This window comes from Arctopsyche grandis, chromosome 2 (assembly GCF_051622035.1).
Source record: "Arctopsyche grandis isolate Sample6627 chromosome 2, ASM5162203v2, whole genome shotgun sequence".
Taxonomy (NCBI): Eukaryota; Metazoa; Arthropoda; class Insecta; order Trichoptera; family Hydropsychidae; genus Arctopsyche; species Arctopsyche grandis.
The window spans coordinates 10,043,247-10,049,190 of NC_135356.1; the positions used below are offsets into that span (position 1 = coordinate 10,043,247).

At 33.8% G+C, this 5,944-nt stretch overlaps 1 protein-coding gene across 1 annotated transcript; it reads right to left on the reverse strand.

Annotated features, from left to right (window-relative positions):
- Positions 1-201: 201 nt before the first annotated feature.
- Positions 202-3,364, reverse strand: LOC143922257 (uncharacterized). The gene is made up of 6 exons (XM_077445481.1): positions 3,289-3,364; positions 2,475-2,689; positions 2,023-2,292; positions 1,283-1,539; positions 644-777; positions 202-266 (listed from the first exon to the last, which is right to left on the reverse strand). The coding sequence occupies exons 1-6, from the start codon at positions 3,362-3,364 to the stop codon at positions 202-204; spliced, it is 1,017 nt and encodes a 338-aa protein (XP_077301607.1).
- Positions 3,365-5,944: the final 2,580 nt, after the last annotated feature.

Sequence of the window (5,944 nt, forward strand, 5' to 3'; positions counted from 1 at the left end):
TTAAATCGATTTAAAAATCAAGATAAAAATTATAAAACAAGGTAATTACATATGTGTCCAGTCAAAATCGCTCGGTCAATAAGCGCCCCGACATAGCCGCGACAAAACCGCCCCAGCAAAAACCGCTCGGTGACAAAACCGCGCCAGAATCTGCTGTCAGAATCTCGATAGGGAGTACTATCTGTTTCGATTTGACTTTTTTTATGTCGTATGGGTGGGACTGGATGCGGAATCGAACTCATCTTTGGCAAACGATTCAAATAATGCTAGTACATAAACGTTATACGGAATGTTTCGCAATTTATATTCAGACTAAATCAAGTCAACAGTCTTATCAATCGTTTCAAATACAAGTAGAGTAGCAACAATTTGTTGTATGGCTATGTTTTACTACCAATATTGACAGACAGCTTAGACACTTAGACAGCTTAGACATTGACTTAGACATCTTGCAAATTGCAAATGGCATCGTGGTTCAAATCCTTTTTATTGGAATTTTTCGAATTATACAAAATTCTAGAGCCATTGCAGTTCATTAAATACAAAGACTATCATACTATGTAATAAAGGAAAGCGTAACAAATGTTATGAATTGCTTTTAAAAAAAGTTTGCAGTACTGGTACATATTAAGAATTGCATTACAGGTTTCCGGAGTTATTTGACCTAAAGCTTGTGGCAATATGATCGTAGAATATTTTAAATTTTCATACTTTCTTTCAGTTATGATAAATCTCAGGGTTACAGTCAATCGCTCGTGAGAAGATATACATATGTAGCTTTTCGCATATTCGTATTTTTACTTATTCTTTATATCATTGGCGCAGTGGCGTAACGTGAATTCCAGGCGCCCCCCCGCAAAATATTTTACGGCGCCCCCCACCCCCATATACACATATTATTTTCTTTTCAGCAAAATAATTTTTCAAAATACATACCTTTTTACGTAGAAAAATCTGTTCGCATTGGCAAACACTTCGATTATTTCGTTAAAATTCATTTTATTTGTTCTCTCATGTTCAATACTAATCAGCGCTAATCCTTTGAGTCGATGTTGTGACATAGTTGACCTTAAGTAATTTTTAATAAGTTTCAACTTAGAGAACGAGCGCTAAGCAGTGGCTACAGTTACAGGAAGCATAAGGAACAAGATGTTTGCGGTGGCGATATCAGGAAATGACGAATTTACAGTGTAAAAATCACAAATGAAGAGCTTCGCTAAATTATGAACACTGTCGATCTTCTCTATTTTTTTTCTCTTAAGCACGAACGGAAATCAAGTACCTGTTAGGTAGTGACTTGTCAAAGTCATTGACATATTGGTCGGCTAAATATTTGGCTTCACGATATAAGTCGTCATCTGATAATTGAATGAGATTTTTACTTTGTAGGAAGGCGAACTTTGAAATAATATCGTTAAAAGATGTAAAACGAACCTTCAATTGCATCAAGGCTACGTCTAGTGCCGCATTAAAAATTGTTATTTCAAACTTTTTCAATGAATCTTGGAATCGTGTATCATTACTAAGTTCATCGAAGTGCTTTTTGACAAAAGATTGACGATTCGATGTCAATTTTGGCTCCAAACCTCATTTTGTTGCAATCTTTGTATTCCTAAAACGATTGAGATTGTCGAATGCATTTTTGAATAACATCGACGTTTTTTGATTGTAGGAGCTTTGATACGAAGTTGAGAGGCTGAAGAATGTTATCAAAAAGTACGAATAGGAGAATAAATTCGAAACTTTCCATTTTCTTTTTTAGTCCCTTTGCTTCTGATTGTTCATCCTTTCTTTTACTTTTTAAAATTATTTCTGTAAGACATTTTAAAACATCTGTATATGAATATCGAAGTGCATTGATGGAATCTAGTCTTGAAGACCAACGAGTGGGTTCAATCTTTTTAAAGTAACTGATGGTGAATTTTCCTTAAAAACTTCCCACCTGTTAATGCTGACAGCGAAAAATTTATAAATTTGTTCAACCACATCAAAAAAATAAGAAGCTTTTGGCACATCATATACGGTATCTTTAATGACGAGATTTAAATTATTAGTTGCACAGTGAACTTCATGAGCGTTTGGTTCATGTTCAGTTATCTTCTTTTGTAGACCGTTGTATGCACCACTCATTACTCTGACACCATCGTAGCCATGTCCTCTACATTTCGCAAAATCTAGTCCTTTACTTGTCAACAAATCCAAAATAAAATTTTTTAAACCCTCTGTACTTCTGTCTTTAACATTAAAGAACCCCACGAATGATTCCTTTATCAATTGAACGTTGAATTTCATCTTTTTGAACAACAATGTATCAAAAAACAACCCGCTTTCTCAAGTTTACTTAAATCTTGAGTACCGTCAATTATGTTTGAATAGAAAGGCGAAGTGTTTATCTCTTTAAATATTTCATTTTCTATTTGTGTCGAAATTAATTGGATGATTTCATTTTTAATTTTCGCGCTCAAATAAGTCACAGAACCTGCCTTGTGTTTGGCTATCAATGATTCCAAAAGTGTATCATAAGTTGCCAGAAGTTTGTTAAAAGAAAGAAAATTTCCAGGATTTCTAGAAGACACGAAATTTTCTTGATGGCCTCGAAATGCCAAATTACATTTAGCCAATGTTAATATTACATTAATAATACGATAATCCGATTCCAGAGCGTGTTCAAAATCAACTGAAGAAAAGTCTGAATGAACACAATGATTTTATGAGTAAAGTTGTAAAATTGACATATTTTGGTCGCGTTCTATGATTTAATTAATGGAAAGACGTTATACTTATGTTAAAAGAAAAGGTCGACCCATTATAAAACCGACATGATTTTGACTTTTATGACGGTCTGTAATGAAATAATTTTTATCGGAGATTTTAATGAATATTCTCGAAAATAAATTAAATTAAACATCCTCATTCAGCTGTCACTTTGACACTTGTCCACGCTGTCCAGTTCTAAAAAACAACACCGGAGCGCTGCTGTCTATTTGCCGACTCCATGCTTTGAGCAGACAAATTCTTGCCGAATACACGCATTCGCCCAAAAATTTGTCAAATCCGTGAACTGGGCAACTTGCAACACTACACAACTTTAGTTACCCATGTGTAATTGGCAACAATATGTAAAAAGCTAGTAAAAATTGGGTTACATTATGAGTAGAGGTAGAACCAGAAACGTGATTTTTCCAGGAAACAGGGTGTTTTGGGTCTATTTTCCAGGAAACAGGGCAAACTACATAGCTAGAGTGCAAAAAAAAGGTTCATCATAAAAATGATCAATGCAGTGCGAACAATGAACAATGAACGGTGCAAACTTGGTCCGTTCTTTAATTATGAGTGGTGAGTGGACCCAAAGCGCGTCATTCATTGTTCAATTGTTGCAAATGCTTTGTTTAAGGTTCACCGAACGTTTTTTTTGCACTCTAGCTTTGTAAATAGAGCCAAATCGCCCCGATTCCTGGAAAAAGCACGATCTCTATCCGCCCTTTAATTATGAGACACTTGTACGTATTTAGCACATTGCAATATATAGATACATTGTATGTATGTATGTTCATATGCAGTGGCGGACTGGGACTGAAATTAGTGCATGCCAGGAGTCAAAGGGGGCCCACCCAGGGCTAAAAAAAATTGTCCTTCCCCCCCACCATATAACAAAATTTTCTTCTTTCCATCACGCTAAAAATCAAGGGAAAAAATAAATAAAATTTTCAAAAAATGGGAATAAACAAATTTAGGTACAAGAAAAATGGCAAAAGCAAAATAGATCCATAAATTACATTGTATATGTCGTTTTAACCCTTATCCTAGGTAAATAGAATGCGTCATAAAATAATGCGACATAAAAGCGGCTTTTACTTTCGGTAGAAAACAATTAGAGACGTCATTTCAGCTTTTTCTTGGGGGGGCAGGGAAAGATTGGTCAAATTGAATTTTTTTTCAAAAAATCCTGTTTATATCGTAATAAAATTGGAAAATATTCTTTGTACACCTTATTGAGTTATAAAATATGAAAAAATAAGCTTATTTTTAAAAAAATAATTATAAAAAAATATTATGTAAAAAAATTTCGCCGCAGGCGAAAATTTTTTTCGAAAAATCTTCACATGGTCAACAAAAATCGACCATCAAACTGAGTCACTAAAAAACTATGAATTAACTTCATTTCTACCGACTGTCTTTTCACTTTATCTATGTACATATGTACGTAATAAAATAGATAAAGTTTTTGATCATGCGAAAATTCGAACTCAGAATCGATCACTGATCACGTTTACATAATATAGAAAAATGTGTGCGGCTCTGTGTGTCTTTTTATTATTTTATATAAGTATATTAGTGCTTCCAATCCTGGAAGGTTACTTCAGCACCGGGATTGCGGTGCTGGGAATTTCCGATCCCGGGATCCCGGTGCTATCACCGGGATTTCAAATTTATTAGAAAAAAAGTTCAATTGCATGTTTTCATATTTCAAAAACGTTCAATTGCATTTTGCAAACTCTCCCGATGTTTCACGCAAAAAATACTCCCATATTGGCGTACTAATTTTGGGATTTTGGCTACATTCTTTAAATTTTCGGTTCGTATCCACACCCATCCACACCCCTGAACGTATCAAGCTGAAAATTTATATTTGTATTCTTTATGTACTAAATTTGATAAGGTTTTGGTCAGAAAGCAATTTTATTAAATAACTAACACTTTTTTTGGACCAAATTCGTTACACATGAAGTTTAAATCCATCTCATTCGTTGTTTAGGCAGAGAATGGACGTCTGCAAATAAAATAAAAATACGAGAAATAAAATCATTTGTTATTGAACCGATTCAGTAAAATATTAATTTAAAACCTTTCCTGAAAACAAAAAAATATACGAACTTTCGGAAAAATAAACGTTATACATCTGTTTTTGAGACAAAATAAAGTAAAGGGGACCTTTCTAACGATTCGCTCCATAGGATGAACAATTTCTAAGAATTTCACCCGAGGCATACCACTTAAAAACCAAAATATACTTGTTTCGAAATAATAAAATCTTTTTTTTTCAAAGCACAAACATAGCAGCGATTATTTTATTAGTTTACCCAAAAGTAACATACATAAGAAATAAACGTATCATTCATAGATTCGTAGTATATCATTAATCATTAAATTCATAATATTTTCTAAATTCACACTATTCCTTAATTTAGGGGGGCGATTGCCCCCCTATGCCCCCCCCCAAATTACGTCCCTGAAAACAATGCATAATATTTTCAATTAATGTTAATCGAAAATCTAGATTTTGGGAAGGGGGCCCCTATCGTATATTTCTTTATACATGGATGTGTCTACATAGATTAGGAATAGATTTTATATTCGGAAACTGTTTAAAATTGTGTATTTAAATCTTACTATATCGTCGAAGTATAATCAAATGTTACTTTGAAAGTATGAAGTAAATTTATATCGAATATTGATGATGAATCGTCCTATCAAAATTGTTTTAAGCAATTCAGTTTATATTATTCACGGAAATTTGTTTATTCTCATTTTTATTTCAGTAGGTAGTTGTTACATAGGTATTGGTATATACATAATCTTGAGGTTGGAAATGGGCCCAGCAAAAGGGCCCACGCAAATATTGAAACTTACATTTCGAGCCTAATAAAAAAAGTTGACCGATCCTTGGTCTGTTAAAGCATGTATTAGTTGTTTGTGTATATCGTAAGAAATTTGTTTTGTTGAAATACCCAAACTTTAGATCCCAAAGTGCAATATCCTATAAATTTTTACACACGTGAAATAGTTAAAAAGTTATTTAATTTTACTGAGGGCCCATATTTTCCAACAGATAGTGGGGCCCACATGCCATCGGGCGTGTTCGCTTGTATGGCCAGTCCTCCACTGTTCATATGTATCTATATACATATACAAATGGTTGCAATCCACGCGGCTGCATGCTCAT